The sequence below is a fragment of the Mycteria americana genome (genome assembly GCF_035582795.1).
Source record: "Mycteria americana isolate JAX WOST 10 ecotype Jacksonville Zoo and Gardens chromosome Z unlocalized genomic scaffold, USCA_MyAme_1.0 Scaffold_18, whole genome shotgun sequence".
In the NCBI taxonomy this organism is placed as follows: domain Eukaryota; kingdom Metazoa; phylum Chordata; class Aves; order Ciconiiformes; family Ciconiidae; genus Mycteria; species Mycteria americana.
The window spans coordinates 7,453,178-7,477,698 of NW_027445436.1; the positions used below are offsets into that span (position 1 = coordinate 7,453,178).

A 24,521-nucleotide genomic window follows, 5' to 3' on the forward strand; every position below is an offset into this window, starting at 1 on the left:
GAGCAGAAGAGAGCTGGCAGCTCTTTAAGGTCATTTTTCTTAGAACGCAAGAGCTCTCGATTCCAATGTGTAAGAAATCAGGCAAGGAAGGCAGGAGACCAGCATGGCTGAGTAAGGGCTTCCTGGTCAAACTGAAACACAACAGGGAATGCACAGGCACTGGAAGCAGGGACACCCATCCTGGGAAGAATATAGGGATACTGCCTGGGAGTGTAGGGATGGCATCAGGAAAGCTAAGGCACAGCTGGAGCTGAATTTGGCATGAAAGGGTTAAATCCCTGACAATCCCTGACTAAGACCTTACTGTGAGTTTCACTTGCATCCTTGTTCTCTTTTGTTTTCTTCCCCTGCAAAGATAGTTTTAGTTACCTGCTGAGCAGAGTTGATGATAGGACATTTCCTGTGACTTCTTACCTGATAGGACTAAGCAGGCCTTGAGCAAGCTCGTTAGGCTTCCTAATTAAATCACTGATAACAGGAACTCAGGACGATTGTGCCAAAGATAAGCACCAAAGAACTAGCTTAAATCGACCCCCTTGTAACATTCTGAGGCCAAAGGACTGATGAGCTAACTCAATGACTATATATGGACAAAGGAAGCCCAAAGGAAGCCCAACTAGCCGACAACGTGAGGAAGACAACGTGAGGAAGACTATGGAAGACCACCGGGAGGGTGAAAAGACCCTAACCCTAATTTTACTGCGCATGCTTGGAGTATGTAAATGAATTGCGGGAACTCATCACCATAAAACTGCCCTTTTCAGGAAATCTGATGAATATGTATGATTTTTCTGTATATGAACTGATGTGTTGTGCTGACCTGGCGGAGCAATCCCCAGTGCTGCCCAGCGCTGCAATAAAGAATACCTGCTTAATAGTCATCCCGACTATTGAGTCCTGATTTCGGTTTTTCACGGCAACACAGCCCAGGACCTGCTCTCGTCCTAGTAAAGAAAGGAGGGGTTTGTTTCTTTTTTTTTTTTCCTTCTGTTTTTCCTCGAACGCGTGTAGGAGGGATAACAACCGAGACCAATAAAAGTTTGCAGAAGGGAAAAAAACCAGAGAGGATCGCTGGGAAAAGCACATACCGGTGCCAGCGGAAGGGGTTTTTTTCTCCCCCGCCTTCCTTTTCATCCGTCGCTGTCGCCACACGGGGTTCCCAGCCTGCCGGAGCTATCGGAGTGGTGGTACTCGGCGCTGTCCGGCTCCGGGGAATATGGCAGCGACCCCCGCGAGCCGGGGATGCCACCACCGCCGCGTCTTGCTGTTGCTGGGGGTGCCCTACCAGCCTCGGGGCGGCGGGGCCGGTCCGCCCCTGCTCGTCGCCGCGCCCTTAGCCCCGCTGCTCCGGCTGCCAAGGCCTCCTGAAGCGGCGTGGATGATCCGCGACCTGAGCAAGATGTACCCGCAGACACGGCACCCGGTGAGTGGCGGTGGTGGGCCCCTGGAGGAAGCGCACTGGCGCGGAGCGGTGGTGATACCGCGGAGTTGTAGCCATTTTCTTATTGTTGTCCATGGCGCCGCTCTGGGATGGGGGTCGGCTCCTTAAGAGTTACCCTCATTCTAGACGGCTTCCCCCCCCCCCCCCCCCATCCCATCCCATCCCATCCCATCCCATCCCATCCCATCCCAAGGGCTCGGCTGTTTCGGAGGAGGGGGTGTCCCGGTGGGATAGAGCTAGCGGCGGCAGCTCTGTCGGGGTGGGGAGTCCGGGGCACTGCGGGCGTCTAGTCGTCGCTGCCACCCCTAGGGCATGTGCCGGGGGTGGCTGTGCCTCCGGGGTGTCTGGAGGGACGATCACGTTTGGGGGAGCTCCGGGTGCCGGTGGGGGGGAACGCGGCCCGGAGCGGGTGAGACGGGAGGGTGATTAAAAGATCCTCTGCTGATTGATTTCAGGCTCCTCATCAGCCCACTCAGCCCTTTAAATTCACCATTTCTGAATCCTGCGATTAGATTTAGTTGTTTCAATTTTTGCAGGCTCAGTACCACAGGTAATGATGTTTACTTTCTCCGAGTCTCGTGTTTGCTGGGCTCTTGCCAATCCCCTCTCCCTCCCTCCCCCGGCTCCCCGAAGAGGTGGCGATGTGTGGGTGCCAGAGGCCCTTCTGGCTGAGTCCCCAAGATGCACAGGGGACCAGTCACCCTAGCGAGGCTGTACCTCCTCCTCTGAAACCTGCTGCTACCTATTTCCAGCAGCACCTGGTCCTCCAGGGCGAAAGGCTCTCACTTAGAGACAGGTACTGAATGATAGAAGTAGATTCCCTCCCCTCCACACGCACATGCTCTCTTTCTAATTTTTTTTTTTTTTTAGTGGACAAAGGAAAAATATGTGGCTAGCTGGGCTCATCCTCTGCTTTTCTTCAAAATGCCGCTAAGGGTGCCCATCTTGTCTTGACTTAGGTCCCTCGTGCCTTTCACTGATATGTCAAGTGTTGATAACCTGGAAGTGTAGCTAGTGAGCTGTTTCATTATCCTTTAGTTGAAGAACATTATATTCTCAAAGTGTCAAATGACTTTTCGCAGGATTGTTCAGTGTGCTTCTGAAAACAAAAAAGTCAACAGAGGTCTTGATGTTTACTGCAGTATCCCTTAAACTAACCATAGTATTTTTCTTGCAGTTCTGTCATCAGTAACAGGGAAAAAAAACAAACAACAAAACCCAGCAACTTATTGCTTCTTTAAGTGTTCATGTGTTTGGCTTTGTTTGTGGTTTTTTAACAGTTTAAAGCTAGAATGTGAAAAATTGGCTAGTGAGAAGACAGAGATGCAGCGACATTATGTTATGGTAAGCAAGCTGCATAACAAATTCAAAATGTCTCTTAGCTTGGTATACTGAAACTAACGTACATTTGGATTGCTGGAGGCAAACAGATTATAGTAGTGCTGCTGCTGTTAAGGTTGCATCAATATTTCTATTATAAATTCTTCATTTCAGGGGTTTATAACTTGATTGTAGCAATTAGTTTCTATGCAGAATCTGCTTTTTAATGTTTTAAGCAATTGGGGATACTTCTTCAGAATGCTAGCAGATTACTTGTCAGCCCTTTAAAAGGCATGCACAACTTTTTTAGGGATGATGATTTCACTTTTGCTGACTTCTCCCAACTATCATATCTTCGTAAAACAGTTCAGGGTAATCTGTTTTCTGTTAAGAGAGTGAACCATATATAAACCCAAAGCCCACTTCCTAGAACTGTTGCTTCTGGGCTGCTGGCTTATTGTTTTACTAAATTCAGAATGTCAGGGATCTGAGCTGTGAATGGGGTTTCCTCGATGGTTGTGGCCTTTCTGGTTAAATAACTTGCATAGAATGAAATCTATAAATACATAATTACATGATGGATCGTGGTGTCTCCAGAGGAGTTCTTGCTATCAGCTCTCTTGTACATCTGTGAAGGATTAACTGTTTTCCGTATGTACATGACAAATAACACCCTTATATTTACAAAAATAGTAAATAACCTTGAAAAACTTTACCAAGAGCACAAGTATATGTTAAGGCTCGCATTTGTCTTTTTCACGCCTGATGTGCTGAAGTCTTGGAAATTGCTTGGTACTAACATTACACACTGAACTGAGTTCCCTGCGATATTGAGGCACAACAAGAGATCTGTAGAACGGATCATCTGTTTTGGCTCTGAGTTTCCATGTTCTTTTATTTTTTGCATCCCTACAATTTAATTGTGTCTTTTTTTGTGTTTTTAATTTAAAATATCAAATAACCAGTCTTTTAAAGGTTGCTGATCTATTTCTATGTCTAGTTTCAAGCACTTTAGGCTTTTTTTGGCATCTTTAATGTGTGCTACGGAATAAAATCTTGAGTACTTTATGTGTGTTTTCTCTGCTTCTAATCTTTAACTCTGTTTTTTGGGGGGGTTGTTTCTTGTTGTTTCATGGATTTGTTTTGTTTTGGGGGTTTTTTTGTTGTTGGTTTTTTTGCTTGTTTTATGACTGTTCTTTGAAGTTGATAAGAAGCAATGTAGATAAAGCGAAAAAGGAGGGGGGGAGGGAAAGGTTGCTGTAAGATGCTCTTTCAAATTCCGGGAGCTTTTCAAGGCTAATAAATGTTTTTAGGTCTGTATGTCTTTATACAGATGATGTTTGATTCAAAGTGAATTTTCAAATTATTTTTATGACTGCAAGTTCTAATAGAGCCATTTTCTTCCTTCTTAGTATTATGAGATGTCCTATGGGTTGAATATAGAGATGCATAAACAGGTAGGCAAATATTTTGTTTTCTGTAAGAATGTTCTGTATAATTTATCTCATCAGTCTTAAAACATATGTGTATTCTGTGTGAGTTGATTTAATTGCATGTTTAAGTGCACTGGATATTTTTTCAGCTCCACGATGCCCTGACACTTCCATCTGTTATATACCTGTTGGCTCCCTGTTGTGTGTTATTCTGTTGACTTTCTGCCCCTGCACATGCAAGTGGACATGAGTAGGGATGGGAACATGGGTTGTAGCTTCAGATCTCTCTAACCTTTGAGGCTTACTTTTTGGAATGACAGCTGCATTGTAAACATGTTTTAGGTGTCAAGGGATGTGTATTTGTGTGTAGAAAAATACTATCATCTTCAGTTAACCTGAACAGATTTAAGATGGAACTACAAAAGCAATTGATGTACAGCCATGCTCCTGTTTCCTACAGGCTTCTTACTTGGACCTTTGTCCAAAAATAGTGTCTTAGTTTTTCAAACTCAAAAGAGTAAATGAGTTTTCTATGAAGATGTTAGCATGCTCAGTTTTGTGCCTTGAAGTCTAGCACTTAGGCCAAGATTAGGAGGAGATTAGTCAGATGGAGCATGGTAGTGTAATTAGAATTTCTTATTCAGTAATGTGTGTGTTTTAACTTTCTCTAGAGGAGAATGAATTGAACATCTGACCTCTTTTCTAGTGAAGGAACTTTTTATATGGTGGAGTTTAATACTGACAACTCATTTTAGCTAATGGTTGAGCAATTCATCAGCATTGCTGGGGAGTATAAACTGCAAAAATAAAGAAATGGTTGGCTGGGAGAAGAAAGATCATCTGAAAATTGATCTGTATGCATTTCTGTTCAAACTAAGGGTTTTGGAACTTCTCTGGGTTGTGGAAATAGGATTTCTTTATCTCGTTGAGGGCAGGCATATAGTTCAATGGGGTTTTTTTTCCACGTTATTTATTATATTTTGTATTCCATTAGCATCCCAGTGTCACAGTAGTGATTAGGGCCATTTGGGCTAGATAGTATACAAATACAAAGACGGTGGGATTTCCTGCCTCAAAGCATTTTGAATCTGAAGCTCTAAACCTATGGAACTTTGTACATATACAGTTTTTTACAGACATATACACAGGTCCGTTGAACTCAAATGTGCTTCTCACAGATGTGATACTTACCCATAAAGACTCAAAAAGTGTGTTTAAGAAACAGGTGAGAAGAAAAGGCTGTGATTGTAGCTGATCAAATTCTAACTATATGGTTACTCTGTGGATCTGATTCAGATCATTGGTACTGATGAAAGACTATTCACTGACTCTTGGAGGGTTTGGATCTGTTCTCAAATGAATAACCATATTGTTTCAGGCTATTAAACCTAAAATAATAGGTATGAACACGATTTATAAAATTTACAGTCCTTACAGGTCACCTACGTAGCAAATTCTCATAGGCATTTGAAAGCAACCATTGTAGTCAAACTTGTTTATATATCTAGATACTCTGTTTTCACAGCAATTAGTTGTATGTAGACCTAAACTGACACCGCAAAATTCCATAGGATAAAATCAGGTTGCATGAAAAATGTGTAATTATATTGTTTTGAGGAAAACTAAATGGGTTTTTGTTTTGTTTATTTCTAAATACTTCAGAAGTTGTATGCAATTATGGCGACGGAGACTTCAATGATATTCTGGAAAAAGTAAATACTTATTTACAAATAAATATGGGGATTGCAAAGGACCGAATTTTAATTAAACACCATTTCCATTACTGTTACTTCTGTTCAAATTAGTTACGTAAGTATTGTACTCTCGTGCAAAAATATTTATTTTGTCAGATGTTGACTGAAATTAGTTGCAACTAAAACCATGTCCTATATCGTTCTTAAATCTGATGTTAGTTCTTTCATGTTTCCCATTCTATTTGCACAGCATTTTTTTCTCCTTTTGTTTCAGCAACTACAAAATATTTCCCATCTTGTTTTGATTGCAGTGTTAAGACCCAATTTTTGTCTATAGTGTTGATTGTTTCATTTGATGTGTTTGAAGCTTTTTTTAGCCTTCCAGTTTAAAATCTCTTTTCTTCCTTCCTGATTTTATCCAGCTGAAACTGAGCAATTCACTTTTTCCTTTCTAAACTCAATCCCATCAAAAATCCTGAGGGCAGTTTGTCTGTATTTCACAATGTGATAGCCCTGCAAACCACCTATTTAGTGAATTTTTTTTTTTTCTGTTTTTCACTTTAGCACAGAGGCATATCTGTCTTTATTTGTTTTTATGGGCAGACAGCCTTGGTTCCTCTTAGGTTCTTTTCCAGATGTGCTCACTGGATGCCCTTGTAATGGAAAAGCAGACAATAATGCAGTGAAGTTGCCCTTTGGCATAATTTGGCCTAGTTCTCAAGGTCAGGTTGGACTTATTCACTTACTAGATTTATGTCTCAAAAGGTTCAAGAGAAGGACTCCCTGGAGTCCTTGAAGTACTGTAGTAATTGATGGCCCTGATATGTGAAACCTTTGTGTATTTTTCTGTTAAAGCTTCTGTTCTTCTTGGCTGCTCACAGCCATGGTGTATTTATTTTTAGAGAAATTTTTCACTGGAACAGAAAATGATGGCTGTGATGGAGTCATGACACTGACTTAGCAAATTTGATAAAAGGATAAATGCACAGAGCAGCAATGGTGTGTGCCCATATGTGTATGAGGAGTGGTAGGAGGAAAGGAGGGAGGAAAAGCATTTCTTTTCCCACCCCTCATGATGACCCATCAGTCATCCTGTGTTGATTTTGATAGATGACTCATAAAACTGAAACCTATGGGGAATTTGTCATTCTGAAAGGAAAGCTAATGTAATTAGTACCAATTGAAGTATATTTAGTATATTGGATTTGATTTTAATTAAGCCTGAATAATGTTGCCAATTTTTAACAATTATGTTTGAGAACATAATTACTCAGTTACCAAAATTTAAATTAAATAGCATTAGAATGGAATTAGAATGGGGCGTTTTGTGAAAGTGGTGTTATAGCCTAAAATATTAACCTAATTTTTTATATTCTCTAGTAGGATCAATAGAGCTTCAAAATAGGCACATTCTGAAGAAAAGACAAAAAGTTGGGGATTGTGGGTTACAGTATGAACAGATACTTCCCTACAGTTTTAAATGTCAATAATAGAATAAATGTGAACATTTGAATGTGGTCTGAAAGTGCCTATTTATTACTAAGTTTCTAATATAGTGTTGCTACTTCTTGTTGGTGGTCATTCAGTTTAATTTCTGACATTAGGCAGTTTTAATGTTATGGTAAACAGTTTATTTAAATTGCTGTAAGCAAACATGCTTTCTGAAGGTTTTAATTCGGAATTGTAATTATCACTTAAAATAAGTGTCTGTAGTTGACTACAGACAACAGATACTTGCGAAGAGGATTGATGGAGAACATAAATAGGATGCAGCATTCACTTCTCTTTTTTTATTATGTTTTTGGAGGTGGCAAGCCATAAATTATGATTCTCTTTTCTGGTTAAATCTCTATCTTTGAATTAATTCACATGTTGGGAATGCTGGATTTCAGCATTTTTGAAAGAAAGTTCAGATCTTTAAGAAGATGGATATTAAAAAAATAAATTAAATGACTTTTTAAAATCACAGTAAGAACCCCACACCCTCCCATTTTAGTCCAATCCATGTAAGTTTTATTACAGGACTTGGGCAACAGTCGTTTGAGTGTTGCTAAAGTATTAATTGCATAGAAATGAAAGGGCTCTACTAGCTGATAGGATGTCATAATCATAGTTGCAGTAGTGTCGCGGATGGAGTGAGAGTGCACTTCACTCGCAAGAGAGAAGTAAAAATATAGTTTATTGATACAGAATAGGGAGTTAACAAAGTTCAATGCAACAGTGTTTTAACAAGATTTGATGGCAAGGTACACTTGATCATTTACTGTGTAGAGGACAGGGTCAGACAAAACTGTCAGGGAGACCCTCCCGTTGAGTCATGAGGTTCGGAAAAGGATCCCCTTGCTTTCTGAACTCCTTCTTAGAGAGGAGTCTAGGTGTGGCTGGATCTAGTCCTAGTCCCAGACTTGGTCAACGGTTTATGTCTAAAGGATTATATGTGCGCAATCAATCCTTTATATCACTTAGCTAAGATTCCAAAGTTTAGCATGCTATTAGTCACTTACCGAGGATCTGTTGTGGCAAGGAATCTCTCAACCTCGAGGAGTAACCTTGAGAGGCGTCCCTGCTCAAGGGGAGATCCTGGCATGCAGCCTGCTGCCGTGCAGGAGAGCTCAACGGGCCCTGGGCTGTCCACTATTTAAGGAGCAAGATGATTGACTTATGGTCATATTTGCATATCAGCAAGACGTTTGGATCACTGCTTCAGGCAGCCCTTGGCTACTTTGTTGCCATCCATCCTCAAGGTCCAGCATAAGCTGGATGCAGCTATCAGGATGACTCCCACTGATGGTTACTGCTTGTGCAGGGAGCAGGGGGCAGAGCACACTGCCACACTCCACCCTGTGACTATAGTCAATTCATCTTACCTTCACAGAGTGGTGGTACGGTCACCTCTTGCCTCTGTGCCATAAATAGTATATTGATAGTTTGTGCGCTTATAGATCCACGGTAAGTAGACAGTGAAGCACTGCTATTTGTTATGCGTTAATTTGTATGTTTTGGGTGGTTGAAGTTGGGTTATTTGTTTTATCGTGTCAAACCTTTATATACAATATAATTATAAGCAATAGACACACTAATGTTAGAGTTAGTAAAATAACAACTGGGTGAAGCATAAGATTAAACACTCCCGTTGCTGTCTGTGACCATCCAAGAAGCGTTTCCCACCAATGGTGTTCTCCATCCTTCTTCACTCTTTCCAAGACATGGTGTATCTCTTCTGCATCATGACAAACGGTGATCAGAGTTTTGCGTCCATTGTTTCGGATGCGTTCTAGCAGTTGACACAGGTCATCGTGTTGTAGTAGTTTCTTCACCAATGTAAGATTCATTCCGATGGGGGAAGGCAATAAATCTCGACTCAATGTATAGTTAGATTGTAACAATTGATAAGGCGTAACAGGAGCTGAATAATTGAAGTCACATCCCACAATTTTAGTAAAGTTACAAACACAAATATTTGAGCAATTGCTTGTATCTACAGTAATGTTATCTACGAATATAAAATCACAAATGGTTCTCATACAAACACATCCTTTTCCAATATACACAAGTACAGTTTCAGGGGCTTCATCGGGTTGTATTTCAAAATGACAAACATTTTGTTCAGTGTCAAGACAAATGTCTTGGGCTTTGATGGTGTTACTCTCACAAATAAATCCTTGTTGTTCCCGTACAACGCATGCGTTAACATCAACAGTTTGCCATTTGTTTCCGTTTTGTTGGGCCCACACTCTATGTTCTAATGGATAGAGTATAGTTCCATCGTGATTTAATCCTAACGCAATGATTGGGTATATGGTGTATACCGAAGCATTGTGTATTGTTAAGACAAAAGCTGTGGCCTTATTGTTGATTGGGTCATAAGTGAAATTGACTAAATACCACCAGGATTGGAATTCTTTCTCAAATTTAGTTGCATTATCCCAAATTACCTTTCGAATTTCAGTGGGTAAGGTGCCCTCTTCACCTTCTCTTATAATTGCTGCTACCATAGATTGCATCCACAGTTGAGCTTGGATACAACTAAGAGCTAGAGAAACATTGTTTTGGGCTACACCAAGTGCATCCAATCAGTTGGTGGTCCCTTTCATTAATTCTTTCCCACTGAAGTAATATATCAGATAAGAGCCATCGGTTAGTTCCCAATGCTAACAGAGAAGACCGCAATGGGTGTTCTAATTTGTTGAAATCACTTCTTGTTGTGCTCAGTTTGTTTACAAGTACTTCGGCATCTATACTATTTAAGACTCCCAATCCTGTCCCTATGATACCAGTCACACCTTTCTTTGTTCGTCTTGGAGAGGTGAGGGTTCGCCCATGTAACCATGCTAACCATCCTGCATAGGACGTACCTAGGAATGGTGAACAGGTCGGTTTGATTGCAGACATATTAATTTGCATCAGTAGTTCTACTTGTTTAAGAGACCATGATGGATTAAATAACACTTGTTGTTGGCCTGTATTTTTGATCACATACGGTCCAACTTCAGAAATCTGTGGGGATAGAATTTTCTTATCCTTTACAGTCAGGGCGGATGTTGTTGTGCTAGGCTCAGTAATGTCTATTTTAAATTTAAAGGATAGTCCCACGCTATGGTGAGCCCAGAGGCAGACTACAAAACCAGGTTGTACTAAGGTAAAATTGTACCAACAGTCCAGTCTTTCAAAGGCGCAAAGTTTTGTATCTTTGGCTATTGGGTTTGATGTAATGTTGTACACAGAAATCTGAGATGCCTTCTCATGGGTAGACCCATTGATCATCCGGCATCCTATTTTAATTTCTTTCCCTGCCGTTCCTCGGAGTCGGGGAACTTTATCATCAGCTTCATCTTTATCCCAGCTCCATTCGTTTTCTAAGTATGTTTCAGTTCTGTGCATGACCACGGTGGAAAGCTTTAAATCTCCCTTACTAGAGTGTATTCCCATACTTCCAGTGTACTTAACACGAGCTTGAGACCGTGGCCACTCTAGGGTTCTTTGACCACAGGCTAAGAGGAGCGGCATTGTTAGGGTTTGGAACAGTAACACAAACACAGCATTTCCGTCTGCCATCCTGTGGGGTGCTGTAAGAGAAAACAGAGACTTGTTTCGGTGGGGACAGTCCGAACAGGTTACCCCGTTAAGAAGAAGGAAAAATCCATCGTGCACTAATTCTGTGTTTTGCATCACTGCTATCAGTAGCTTCCCAGGCAAGTGGGCCACGAGGTTTAATTAAAGTCATAGGCACAGTACCGATGGATGGTAAATTGACCATCACAGGCTGTCCTGGCTGTAATGTCATTGGATATTCTCTTTTCCTAGTAGGTGGAGCGCTAAGCTCAGTTTTTACAAAGAACGCTCAGCTTACAGGGCTTCCAGTAGGCCCGTATCGATTATTTAATTGATGGAGTACTTTGGGAAGTCTCGTATCCCATTGAGCTTCCTGTGGTTTGAGATTCCTTTTCAACAAGCCATTAGCTCTTTCTACCATCCCATTTGATTGAGGGTAGTATGGGGTGTGGAATACCCATCTAATTCCCTCTTGTTTTGCCCAATCTTGCACTTCCTTACACGAAAAGTGTGAGCCATTATCACTCTGGATAACATCAGGAGTAGGTAGATTTGAGAACCAAACTGATAGCCCTCGCACTGTATTTCGCCCATCGGCTTTCCGACGTTTAGTCGCCATAAGCAAGCCGGAGACTACTTCCACTCCTGTGAGGATGTATCGATATCCTGCAGAGGATTTGAATGGTCCGATATAATCAATTTGCCATGTAGACCATAAAGCTTTCCCTTCACTGATATGTAAAGGTGGTGCTTTAGCAGGATGATCTGCTTGTAATTTTAATCTACACTGGGGACATTCTGTAAGAATAGTTTCACAAGATTTTCTGCTTATAGGCCAGCCTTTACTCTGTGCAGCAAAGTGCTTCTTTACCTGTGTGGCCTAGACTTTGATGTAACCATTCTCCCAATCGATACCACTCAGGATATAAGGTGATTTTCCTAATTTTAGTTAGCTCATCTACCTTTTGATTCCACTTTGTGGCTGGTTGATTATCTTTAGCATGAGCTTTTACCCATCCCATCTTGAAAGGTGTTTTCCTGGCTATATCTAGTAATAATTGCCAATCTTTGTTTCTCCAAACTGGGGATCTATTTACTTCCCAATTCAAGGTTTCCCACTGACAGAGCCACTGTGTGGCACCGGCCCACACAGCATAAGAGTCTACATATATGATTTTTGCTCCATTCTGTGCTGCCAAAACAACTGCTCTTATTTCTCCTACTTGTGCACTGCCTTCACCTTCTTCTACTACTTGTTTGCCGGTGGTAACATCTAATGCAACGGCCTTATATTGCCATTTACCATTTACCCTTTTTGCTGAAGCATCTGTAAACCAAATGTTTTCTGTTGGTGTACCCTCAGTGAGGGGCGGTGCATCCAGAATGGGTGAAGGTTTAAATGGTTGTTGTAACGCTAAAGGGTCTGTGTTTATGGGCATCTGCAATTTGGGAACCTTAGTGTGTCCTTCAGTTAGTTGCATATTTTCTGCAACTCCTGTTAGGTAGGCATACCATTTTTGGACAGTGGGTTTTTGTGCAACTCCTTCTGGGGCAGCAGTCCCCTTTAGGATTGCTTCTAGTAAATTAAATGGTCCTCTAGTTTTCACAGGTTGTCCCTGATGTATTTTCTCAACTTGTTTAACTGCTCCGACAAACGATAAAAGTCCCTTTTCCCATTCAGAGTATCATTGTTCTGTTTCTTTAAATGCCGTTGAGCTAAACAATAAAGGTCTTTTTGGCCCATCAGGCCCAGTTTGGAACAGGTTACAGTAAGTAGCATGTTTGGTGAAACCCCATTCGGCTATAATAGGGTCGTGGGGGTGTACTGGTCCCAGCGACTGATACGTTTTTAACTCTTCAGTTAGAGTTTTGACTGCCTCTTTATGTTCTAATTTCCACTCCCAGGGTTTGCCTTTCGTTAAGAGTGAGTATGATAGTGAAAGGGTTAAATCCCTGACAATCCCTGACTAAGACATAGACTTGCATTTTTTTAGTTTCACTCCCATCCTTGTTCTCTTTTGTTCTCTTCCCCTGCAAAGATAGTTTTGGTTACCTGCTGAGCAGAGTTGATGATAGGACATTTCCTGTGACTTCTTACCTGAGAGGACTAAACAGGCCTTGAGCAAGCTCGTTAGGCTTCCTAATTAAATCACTGATAACAGGAACTCAGGACGATTGTGCCAAAGATAAGCACCAAAGAACTAGTTTAAATCGACCCCCTTGTGACATTCTGAGGCTGAAGGACTGATGAGCTAACTCAATGACTATACAGGGACAAAGGAAGCCCAAAGATCAACTAGCGGACAACGTGAGGAAGACTATGGAAGACCACCGGGAGGGTGAAAAGACCCTAACCCTAATTTTACTGCGCATGCTTGGAGTATGTAAATGAATTGCGGGAACTCATCACCATAAAACTGCCCTTTTCAGGAAATCTGATGAATATGTATGATTTTTCTGTATATGAACTGATGTGTTGTGCTGACCTGGCGGAGCACTTGTGGCGGAGCAATCCCCAGTGCTGCCCAGCGCTGCAATAAAGAATCCTCATCCCGACTATTGAGTACTGATTTCGGTAAAATACCCGTCGGGTAGTTTGCAGGGTCCGTCGGTGGCTGTGAGATTAGCTCCATAAAATGGTCCTTTGCTTACCCATCCAACCGATGTATTTCTACTGCCATCCCACTTGGTAGGGCTATAGGTTTCACGTTCAATCCCGTCAAATTCCAAGTTCCTATTTCTACCGCAGTCTTGTTGATCCAATAATCATCCCACCCGTTCCTACAAGAACAGTTATGATACTTGTTGTCGGGGGGGGGGCGGCACAGACAATTATTGGATCTTGCCTTCCATAGGCAACTATTATTGCTAACTAGAATCTGGGTGTTAGTTTTTGGGGTTTTTTTTTTTAGTATCTGTAGGTCAAATCTTGGTCCGATCTCATATCTTGAATTATCATAACTACAATATCCTCCATCTCATTTTTTCCAAAACTCAGGCCAAGTATTATTGTCACAATTCCAATGAGTCGACCCTATGCCGTACAAAGGGAGTCTCATGTTACCTCTCGGTAGGGCAGTACAAATCCAACAACCCTTAGCCTCTTTAGAAACCTAAAGCTTTCTTTACTCAGCAGTAATGGATCCAAGCTGTCTGCTCTTTAATCTTGATTGCAGTGAAAGTGGTTAGCAACACCTGATAAGGTCCATTCCACTTCTCCTCCAATGGGTCACCTGAAAAATTCTTAACATAAACCCAATCTCCAGGGCTAAATGGGTCGATTGGGTGATCTAACCCTTTTGCTCTGGCTCCCAAAACAGTCTTATTAATCCTTTCCAATTGTTTTCCTAAGGATATAACATAATTTTGTAAATAGTTATTTCCCAGCTGATTCAAATCTTCCCCTTGATATTTGGCCTGATATGGCCTCCCATATAATATCTCAAAAGGGCTCAGATTTTCTTTGGCCCTAGGTTTTACACGTATCCAAAGTAGTGCAATAGGCAGTGCTGGATACCAATATAGGTTTGCTTCTTGACATATTTTAGCTCCTTGCCTGCTGGCTTGTGGTCTGTAGGGTGTGTGTAATTGCCAATCGATTCCTAATAGTTTGCTGACCTGTTGCACTACTTCTGCACAAAAATGTGTACCCCTTATCTGATGAAATGACCATAGGTACCCCGAATCGAGGTATTATTTCATTTAATAATACCTTTAGTTACTTCTCTCGCTTTGTTTGTCCTACAAGGGAATGCCTCTGGCCATCCGGAAAAGGTGTCTGTAAGTACCAATAGGTATCTGTACCCCCCTTTTCTTGGAAGTTCAGAGAAATCAATTTGCCAGTGGTCCCCTGGTACATTTCCTCTCCCAATACTTCCTAATTGTGCCCGGTTACCTGTATTGGGATCATTTTTCAAACATATTTCACATTGCTGAGTCACCTGTCGAACTGTAGTATACAAATTTCTCCCTATTAATTTTTGATTTAAAAATGTATACAGGGAATCTGCCCCCCAATGTGTCTTATCGTGTTCTTCTTTAACAACTCCCCATACCTGTTTGGCAGGAATTATAATCCTGCCATCACTCAAGTGGGCCCATCCTTTGGAGGGAACCTGCCCTCCCATTTCTTCTATTAATTCTTTATCAGCCCTAGAATATTCAACATTTTCTTGGTCACCTAGACTCCTACTTCTATTACCTGGAATTAAGGTTAAAATCTTTTGCATTGTCTCCGCTGCCTGTTTAGCCTCATAATCAGCCAACCTGTTACCTTTTTCCTGGTCAGTGTTACCCTTCAGGTGTCCTCGGCAGTGCATGATGGCGACTTTGGTTGGCAGTTGGACTGCTTCTGACAGGTGAAGGATTTCCTCAGCGTGCTTGATCTGTCTCCCTTGTGCGGTTAGTAGTCCTCGTTCCTTCCAAATTGCTCCGTGAGCGTGGACAACTCCAAAGGCACATTTGGAGTCTGTCCATATATTTCTCTTTTTCCCTTTTGCCAATTCCAGGGCCCTAGTCAGGGCAATAATTTCAGCCTTTTGAGCTGATGTTCCAGCAGGTAATGATTGAGATTCAATTACTTTGCTTGCTGTTGTCACCGCGTACCCAGCCTTTCGAATACCTTGTCGGACGAAGCTGCTTCCATCCGTGAAACAGGAGTCTTGTGCATCTTCCAGGGGTTCTTCTTTTAAATCTGGTCTGCTAGAATATACAGTCTCTATAGTTTCCAAACAGTCATGTATCAATGATTCAGATGTCACCCCACTGAGGAAAGAAGCTGGGTTTGTAACATTAGTCGCTTCAATACTAACATCGTCTGGTTCAACTAGAATAGCCTGGTATTGTAAAAATCGGGATGGAGAAAGCCAATGATTTCCTTTTTGTTCTAGTACGGCTGATACTGTGTGTGAAACCAGCACTGATTTTTTTGGCCTAAGGTAAATTTCCGGGCCTCTTGGATATTTAGTACTACAGCTGCCACAGCTCGTAGGCACCCTGGCCACCCTTTGCTTACTTCATCAAGCTGCTTAGAAAAGTAGGCCACAGCTCTTTTGTAGAGTCCCAGTCGCTGAGCTAGGACTCCCAGAGCTATACCTTGTTTTTCATGGGAAAACAGCCGGAAGGGTTTAGTAACGTCAGGTAGGCCCAGGGCTGGGGCCTTCATCAGTTCCTTTTTAAGTGTTTTGAATGCATTTTGAGCTTCTCTGGACCAAATCAATTGAGTAGGATTGTTTTTCAAAAGTTCATACAAAGGTTTTGCTATTATTCCATAGTTGTAAATCTATAATCAACACCAACCTGCCATTTCGAAGAAGGTCCTGAGTTCCTTTACCGTTTGAGGGAGGGGGGTTCTGCAGATGGCTTCTTGTTGCTATTAATGTCATCCACATACTGTAGAAGAGTTCCGTCTCTGGAGGGAGGATCCCATGTCTCAAGTTCTCGTGCTAATTGGTTCCCAAAGATGGTTGGACTGTTCTTAAAACCTTGGGGTAACACTGTCCAGGTAAGTTGGGTTTTCCTACCAGTAGTAGGACTTTCCCATTCAAATGCCAATAGGTTTTGGCTCTCCTTGGCCAGAGGCAAGCAGAAGAATGCATCTTTCAGATCTAATACTGTAAACCGTACTTGATTATTTCGTAATTTAGTAAGTAAAGTATAAGGATTGGCCACCACAGGGTATAAACCTTTAACAATCTTATTTATCCCTCTTAAATCTTGTACTACTCGGTAAGTCCCGTCTGGCTTTTTTACCAGTAATATGGGGGTGTTATATTCTGATTCACATTCCACTAACAGTCCATGCTGTAAAAAGTTATTAGTTGGGCCTTCTATCCCTTTTTGATCTTCTAACTTCGAGGGATATTGTTTTTGTCGTACCAGGCTTATTCCTTCCTTGAGTTCTACTACTATGGGTATGGCATTCCTTGCTCTTCCTGGGGTTCCTGCAGACCATACTCCTGGGTATACCTGATTGATAATTTCTTCAATCTCGGGCATTGGTGCAGCGGACCTTTCAGGGTACATTAGGGCTAAGCTTAGAATTCCAATTAATTGGTCTTCCTTCACCTTTAATTCCATGGTCCCCTGTTTAAAGACTATTTCTGCTTCCAATTGTTCTAATAGGTCCCGGCCCAACAAGTATTTAGGGGAATTTGGCAAGGATAAGACTTGATGTATCCCAGCCTGTTTTCCTAATTTAAAATTAAGGGGTTTTAGAAAGAACGCCTTTTCCTGTTGGCCAGTAGCTCCCACTACAGTCACAAAGTCTTTACTCACAGGTATCAATTCTTGATTTAAAACAGAGAAAGAAGCACCTGTGTCTACTAAGAATTCCACTTCTTTCTCTTATCTCCCTAGCCTTATCTTAACCAGTGGATCTGCTAGGGTAGATTCCCCAGGTCCCCGTCAATTGGCCTCTGCTCCAGCAATCAAGACTTGCGGGGTTCCTTTGAGTCTTGGACATTCACTCCTCCAATGTCCTTCCTCTCGACAATACGCACATTGATTCTTTCCCAATACATTCCCCAGTCCTCCTCTACTTCCAGAGGGCCTTCCCCTTCCTCGTCCTCTAAATCCTCCTCTGTTCACCATTCCTCTCTGTTCCAAGGCTGCCACCGTAGCTGTCGCCATTACTTTCGTCAATTTTCCCCTATCCACATCCTCCCGATTCCTAAAAACTTTCCATGCCTCCTCAAGCAATTTCTCTAAGTCCCTTATTTCCGGTTCTTTTAGTTTCTGTAACTTCTTTCTTATATCCGTAGATGATTGCCCCAAAAATAGAGAGACAAGCTGTTGCTGTCCCACATCCGAGGAGGGATCTAGGGTGGTGTATTTTCTCATGGCATTTCTTAACTGATCCAAAAATTCGGTAGGGATCTCCCTCTGCCCCTGTTTGATAGCATATAATGCTGACCAATTTACGGGTTTTGGAATTGCATTCTCTAATCACAGTTTTATCCAATCTTGATATCTTCTTAACAGCCTATAATCATGCCCATCATTGGGGTCCCAATGTGGGTCAGTCAGGGGAATGTAATTGTCCACATTTCCCTGTAAGATTCCCCCAGTAATTTGGGCCTGCACATGAGTCCGAGCAGTTTTTAATACCAATTGGTTTTCTGTTTCGGTCAGTTCTTCCAAAATCAAATCTATATCTGTCCAATCAGGATCCTGGCTCTTTATTATTAATTCAAATCGTTTTGCCACTCGAGAGGGGTCGTCTCTATATCCCCTAGCTACCTCTTTCCAGGCATCTAAATCGGCAGTGGAGAAAGGAACTTTTACTCTAGCTGGGCCTCCCACCCCCATTACCTCCCGCAATGGGACCAGGAGTTGCGGGGCTTTTTGAGTTTTACTCCGAGTCTGTGCGGTAACCGGAATAAAATCATCCACTGCTTTTTCCTCCTCACTGCCACTATCTCTTTCGCATAGTGACGGCGGGTGTGTGGGGGGCAATCCCAAATCTTCGGGCTGATCCTCTACCTCCTCGGTTTTTTTTCTGGGTTTCATCACTTTCAAACACCTTTGTCCAATACTACATGCTGAGCAACATCTCCTCATTCTCTCCTGCTCCCTCCTCTCACTTCTCTTTTCCCTTTCTAGAGATAAAACTAGGGGGTCTTGGGGAGGGATGTTAACACCACAATCCTTCTGCCACTCTGGGCGATTCCCCAAAGTAAAAAACATATCCGCATACATAACCTCATCCCATTTTCCTTCTCTCCGTAAGAACAACATTAACTACAATATAGTATTTTAATTTAAAGATCCATTAAAGGGCCATTTTTCACCATCTTCTAATTTGTACAGGGGCCACCACTGATTACAGTATTTGATTTGTGTTTTCTTATTCACACTCCCACCTGGTTGTCCCCCTATCTCTTTCCAATGTGCTAAGATACATCCTAGGGGGCTTTTCTTTACAATACCACCACTTTGCTGTCCCCCCATTCTACCTTATTGATTCTGTAGTTCCGTTATTCTCCCACAGATTTTTTTAATAACCTCAACCTGTCGCGCTTTATCCTCCCGCTCTGACCACGTTCCACAATTCTCACATTGGATATCTCATCCAAATACAACCCATAAATTTTGGTCACAAATAAAACAATTTACGAGGAAAAGCGGTTCACATTCATTTTCAGGATGAGACACACAGGTCTCCAGGTTTTCCACACTCACTTTGCAGTCACACTGTGTCTCAGTCACTCACCAGTCACACCAGAGTTAACTCAGCTCATTCACACTTAATTGCCGATTTCGCAGTGCCCGACGAATATATCCAAATTTGATATCAATAAACCAATATCCAAGTTCGGTGCCAGTAAATCCGTACCGCCAACAGTACAAACTCATGCGGGTTTCATAAGTGTACCAATACCAAAAGGCACGTTATTGCAGAAGTACAAGGCTTAACCCGTGCCTGTACCAACGTACTAAATACCAAATGTATACCCTCAGGCACTAGTAGCCCGGTATAAGGCGCTCAGCGTAGGACGTCTCCTACGACTTACAAGAACCTTCCAAATGACTGGTCCCAAATTCCAAAACAGAAAACTAGAAAGATTTAAAGAATACCTTTTTTCCTTTAGATGGTCCTTGTCTGCTCCCGCAGTGATCTGATTGAGGCGAGGAGTCCCTCCGGGAAATCCCGGGGGTACCCTAGGGAGTCCCGTTCTCACTGGGTCCTGCAGCCGAGCAGAGCAGGTCCCATCTGGGGTGCCAAATTGTTGCCGTGAAAAGCCGAAATCAGGACTCAATAGTCGGGATGACTATTAAGCAGGTATTCTTTATTGCAGCGCTGGGCAGCACTGGGGATTGCTCCGCCACAAGTGCTCCGCCAGGTCAGCACAACACATCAGTTCATATACAGAAAAATCATACATATTCATCAGATTTCCTGAAAAGGGCAGTTTTATGGTGATGAGTTCCCGCAATTCATTTACATACTCCAAGCATGCGCAGTAAAATTAGGGTTAGGGTCTTTTCACCCTCCCGGTGGTCTTCCATAGTCTTCCTCACGTTGTCCGCTAGTTGATCTTTGGGCTTCCTTTGTCCCTGTATAGTCATTGAGTTAGCTCATCAGTCCTTCAGCCTCAGAATGTCACAAGGGGGTCGATTTAAACTAGTTCTTTGGTGCTTATCTTTGGCACAATCGTCCTGAGTTCCTGTTATCAGTGATTTAATTAGGAAGCCTAACGAGCTTGCTCAAGGCCTGTTTAGTCCTCTCAGGTAAGAAGTCACAGGAAATGTCCTATCATCAACTCTGCTCAGCAGGTAACCAAAACTATCTTTGCAGGGGAAGAGAACAAAAGAGAACAAGGATGGGAGTGAAACTAAAAAAATGCAAGTCTATGTCTTAGTCAGGGATTGTCAGGGATTTAACCCTTTCACTATCATACTCACTCTTAACGAAAGGCAAACCCTGGGAGTGGAAATTAGAACATAAAGAGGCAGTCAAAACTCTAACTGAAGAGTTAAAAACGTATCAGTCGCTGGGACCAGTACACCCCCACGACCCTATTATAGCCGAATGGGGTTTCACCAAACATGCTACTTACTGTAACCTGTTCCAAACTGGGCCTGATGGGCCAAAAAGACCTTTATTGTTTAGCTCAACGGCATTTAAAGAAACAGAACAATGATACTCTGAATGGGAAAAGGGACTTTTATCGTTTGTCGGAGCAGTTAAACAAGTTGAGAAAATACATCAGGGACAACCTGTGAAAACTAGAGGACCATTTAATTTACTAGAAGCAATCCTAAAGGGGACTGCTGCCCCAGAAGGAGTTGCACAAAAACCCACTGTCCAAAAATGGTATGCCTACCTAACAGGAGTTGCAGAAAATATGCAACTAACTGAAGGACACACTAAGGTTCCCAAATTGCAGATGCCCATAAACACAGACCCTTTAGCGTTACAACAACCATTTAAACCTTCACCCATTCTGGATGCACCGCCCCTCACTGAGGGTACACCAACAGAAAACATTTGGTTTACAGATGCTTCAGCAAAAAGGGTAAATGGTAAATGGCAATATAAGGCCGTTGCATTAGATGTTACCACCGGCAAACAAGTAGTAGAAGAAGGTGAAGGCAGTGCACAAGTAGGAGAAATAAGAGCAGTTGTTTTGGCAGCACAGAATGGAGCAAAAATCATATATGTAGACTCTTATGCTGTGTGGGCCGGTGCCACACAGTGGCTCTGTCAGTGGGAAACCTTGAATTGGGAAGTAAATAGATCCCCAGTTTGGAGAAACAAAGATTGGCAATTATTACTAGATATAGCCAGGAAAACACCTTTCAAGATGGGATGGGTAAAAGCTCATGCTAAAGATAATCAACCAGCCACAAAGTGGAATCAAAAGGTAGATGAGCTAACTAAAATTAGGAAAATCACCTTATATCCTGAGTGGTATCGATTGGGAGAATGGTTACATCAAAGTCTAGGCCACACAGGTAAAGAAGCACTTTGCTGCACAGAGTAAAGGCTGGCCTATAAGCAGAAAATCTTGTGAAACTATTCTTACAGAATGTCCCCAGTGTAGATTAAAATTACAAGCAGATCATCCTGCTAAAGCACCACCTTTACATATCAGTGAAGGGAAAGCTTTATGGTCTACATGGCAAATTGATTATATCGGACCATTCAAATCCTCTGCAGGATATCGATACATCCTCACAGGAGTGGAAGTAGTCTCCGGCTTGCTTATGGCGACTAAACGTCGGAAAGCCGATGGGCGAAATACAGTGCGAGGGCTATCAGTTTGGTTCTCAAATCTACCTACTCCTGATGTTATCCAGAGTGATAATGGCTCACACTTTTCGTGTAAGGAAGTGCAAGATTGGGCAAAACAAGAGGGAATTAGATGGGTATTCCACACCCCATACTACCCTCAATCAAATGGGATGGTAGAAAGAGCTAATGGCTTGTTGAAAAGGAATCTCAAACCACAGGAAGCTCAATGGGATACGAGACTTCCCAAAGTACTCCATCAATTAAATAATCGATACGGGCCTACTGGAAGCCCTGTAAGCTGAGCGTTCTTTGTAAAAACTGAGCTTAGCGCTCCACCTACTAGGAAAAGAGAATATCCAATGACATTACAGCCAGGACAGCCTGTGATGGTCAATTTACCATCCATCGGTACTGTGCCTATGACTTTAATTAAACCTCGTGGCCCACTTGCCTGGGAAGCTACTGATAGCAGTGATGCAAAACACAGAATTAGTGCACGATGGATTTTTCCTTCTTCTTAACGGGGTAACCTGTTCGGACTGTCCCCACCGAAACAAGTCTCTGTTTTCTCTTACAGCACCCCACAGGATGGCAGACGGAAATGCTGTGTTTGTGTTACTGTTCCAAACCCTAACAATGCCGCTCCTCTTAGCCTGTGGTCAAAGAACCCTAGAGTGGCCACGGTCTCAAGCTCGTGTTAAGTACACTGGAAGTATGGGAATACACTCTAGTAAGGGAGATTTAAAGCTTTCCACCGTGGTCATGCACAGAACTGAAACATACTTAGAAAACGAATGGAGCTGGGATAAAGATGAAGCTGATGATAAAGTTCCCCGACTCCGAGGAACGGCAGGGAAAGAAATTAAAATAGGATGCCGGATGATCAATGGGTCTACCCATGAGAAGGCATCTCAGATTTCTGTGTACAACATTACATCAAACCCAATAGCCAAAGATACAAAACTTTGCGCCTTTGAAAGACTGGACTGTTGGTACAATTTTACCTTAGTACAACCTGGTTTTGTAGTCTGCCTCTGGGCTCACCATAGCGTGGGACTATCCTTTAAATTTAAAATAGACATTACTGAGCCTAGCACAACAACATCCGCCCTGACTGTAAAGGATAAGAAAATTCTATCCCCACAGATTTCTGAAGTTGGACCGTATGTGATCAAAAATACAGGCCAACAACAAGTGTTATTTAATCCATCATGGTCTCTTAAACAAGTAGAACTACTGATGCAAATTAATATGTCTGCAATCAAACCGACCTGTTCACCATTCCTAGGTACGTCCTATGCAGGATGGTTAGCATGGTTACATGGGCGAACCCTCACCTCTCCAAGACGAACAAAGAAAGGTGTGACTGGTATCATAGGGACAGGATTGGGAGTCTTAAATAGTATAGATGCCGAAGTACTTGTAAACAAACTGAGCACAACAAGAAGTGATTTCAACAAATTAGAACACCCATTGCGGTCTTCTCTGTTAGCATTGGGAACTAACCGATGGCTCTTATCTGATATATTACTTCAGTGGGAAAGAATTAATGAAAGGGACCACCAACTGATTGGATGCACTTGGTGTAGCCCAAAACAATGTTTCTCTAGCTCTTAGTTGTATCCAAGCTCAACTGTGGATGCAATCTATGGTAGCAGCAATTATAAGAGAAGGTGAAGAGGGCACCTTACCCACTGAAATTCGAAAGGTAATTTGGGATAATGCAACTAAATTTGAGAAAGAATTCCAATCCTGGTGGTATTTAGTCAATTTCACTTATGACCCAATCAACAATAAGGCCACAGCTTTTGTCTTAACAATACACAATGCTTCGGTATACACCATATACCCAATCATTGCGTTAGGATTAAATCACGATGGAACTATACTCTATCCATTAGAACATAGAGTGTGGGCCCAACAAAACGGAAACAAATGGCAAACTGTTGATGTTAACGCATGCGTTGTACGGGAACAACAAGGATTTATTTGTGAGAGTAACACCATCAAAGCCCAAGACATTTGTCTTGACACTGAACAAAATGTTTGTCATTTTGAAATACAACCCGATGAAGCCCCTGAAACTGTACTTGTGTATATTGGAAAAGGATGTGTTTGTATGAGAACCATTTGTGATTTTATATTCGTAGATAACATTACTGTAGATACAAGCAATTGCTCAAATATTTGTGTTTGTAACTTTACTAAAATTGTGGGATGTGACTTCAATTATTCAGCTCCTGTTACGCCTTATCAATTGTTACAATCTAACTATACATTGAGTCGAGATTTATTGCCTTCCCCCATCGGAATGAATCTTACATTGGTGAAGAAACTACTACAACACGATGACCTGTGTCAACTGCTAGAACGCATCCGAAACAATGGACGCAAAACTCTGATCACCGTTTGTCATGATGCAGAAGAGATACACCATGTCTTGGAAAGAGTGAAGAAGGATGGAGAACACCATTGGTGGGAAACGCTTCTTGGATGGTCACAGACAGCAACGGGAGTGTTTAATCTTATGCTTCACCCAGTTGTTATTTTACTAACTCTAACATTAGTGTGTCTATTGCTTATAATTATATTGTATATAAAGGTTTGACACGATAAAACAAATAACCCAACTTCAACCACCCAAAACATACAAATTAACGCATAACAAATAGCAGTGCTTCACTGTCTACTTACCGTGGATCTATAAGCGCACAAACTATCAATATACTATTTATGGCACAGAGGCAAGAGGTGACCGTACCACCACTCTGTGAAGGTAAGATGAATTGACTATAGTCACAGGGTGGAGTGTGGCAGTGTGCTCTGCCCCCTGCTCCCTGCAC

General features: G+C 42.1%; 1 protein-coding gene across 1 annotated transcript in view; it reads left to right on the forward strand.

The window, feature by feature from the left end:
• Positions 1–770: 770 nt before the first annotated feature.
• Positions 771–24,521, forward strand: part of LOC142402884 (transducin-like enhancer protein 4) — a 140,367-nt gene continuing 116,616 nt past the window's right edge. The window contains 4 exon segments of the mRNA XM_075488774.1: positions 771–1,423; positions 1,897–1,991; positions 2,722–2,785; positions 4,174–4,218. Coding sequence (XP_075344889.1) covers positions 1,217–1,423; positions 1,897–1,991; positions 2,722–2,785; positions 4,174–4,218 — 411 coding nt within the window. The 5' untranslated portion in view covers positions 771–1,216.